The sequence below is a fragment of the Loa loa genome (genome assembly GCF_000183805.2).
Source record: "Loa loa unplaced genomic scaffold supercont3.373, whole genome shotgun sequence".
NCBI classification, from domain to species: domain Eukaryota; kingdom Metazoa; phylum Nematoda; class Chromadorea; order Rhabditida; family Onchocercidae; genus Loa; species Loa loa.
Genome location: NW_018108553.1, coordinates 40,584 through 41,406, shown reverse-complemented (window position 1 = coordinate 41,406; position 823 = coordinate 40,584). Strand labels below are relative to the sequence as shown.

The 823-nt window shown below is 30.4% G+C and overlaps 1 protein-coding gene across 1 annotated transcript; it reads left to right on the top strand.

The window, feature by feature from the left end:
* On the top strand, window positions 1–520 carry LOAG_13148 (hypothetical protein; the record flags this gene model as incomplete). The annotated part of the gene is made up of 2 exons (XM_003148659.1): window positions 1–154; window positions 375–520. The coding sequence occupies 2 exons, from the start codon at window positions 1–3 to the stop codon at window positions 518–520; spliced, it is 300 nt and encodes a 99-aa protein (XP_003148707.1).
* Window positions 521–823: the final 303 nt, after the last annotated feature.

Below are 823 nucleotides of genomic sequence, written 5' to 3'. Positions count from 1 at the left end.
ATGATCGTCACCATTATTATTCATTACGACCAATCATCATTATCACTCTCATCATCATTATCATTATCATCATCATCATCGTCATCATCATCATTATTATTACTATCAATCATCATCGTCATCATCATTATTATTATTATCACCAATACTAATCGTCATCATAAATAACAGTAATCATCATCATTATCAGTGACAGAGATTGTAATGGCCTAAATATTTATAACTTTCATATAATCGAACTATTTTTTATAGTTTCGATTTTTGCATTTTTTTTCCTCGCAGTATACATAACGATATCATTGAAGGGGACAGTGATCACAAAAAGCATCATCATTGAAGCGAATAATAATCACAAAGGTTATCAATTCCTGCAGCGAACAGTAATCGCAAGGGCCTATCATCATTGTGGCGAAAAATGATCGCAAAATGTATCAATGAAGCGAATAATGGTCACAAAGGTTATCAATTCCTGCAGCGAACAGTAATCGCAAGGGCCTATCATCATTGTGGCGAAAAATGATCGCAAAATGTATCAATGAAGTGAATAATAGTTGTACAGGGTTGTTTGTATCAAAGTCAATCTTGCAACAATAATACTATAGCATCTATTTAGATAGGCAAATATTATATCTATCTTCCATTCCATTATCCTTTTTACTTTTTTTTTCACTCTCTTTCTTTTTCCAAAAAAGATGAAAAAAAAAATGTTATAATCCATTTGATTATAATAAAATGGGTAATTTTTTCTTCCCTCCAACAATATTACATCATTATAGGATTAATTTCAAGTGAGCAAAAGTAATTTCTCATAAACTTTTCTTCA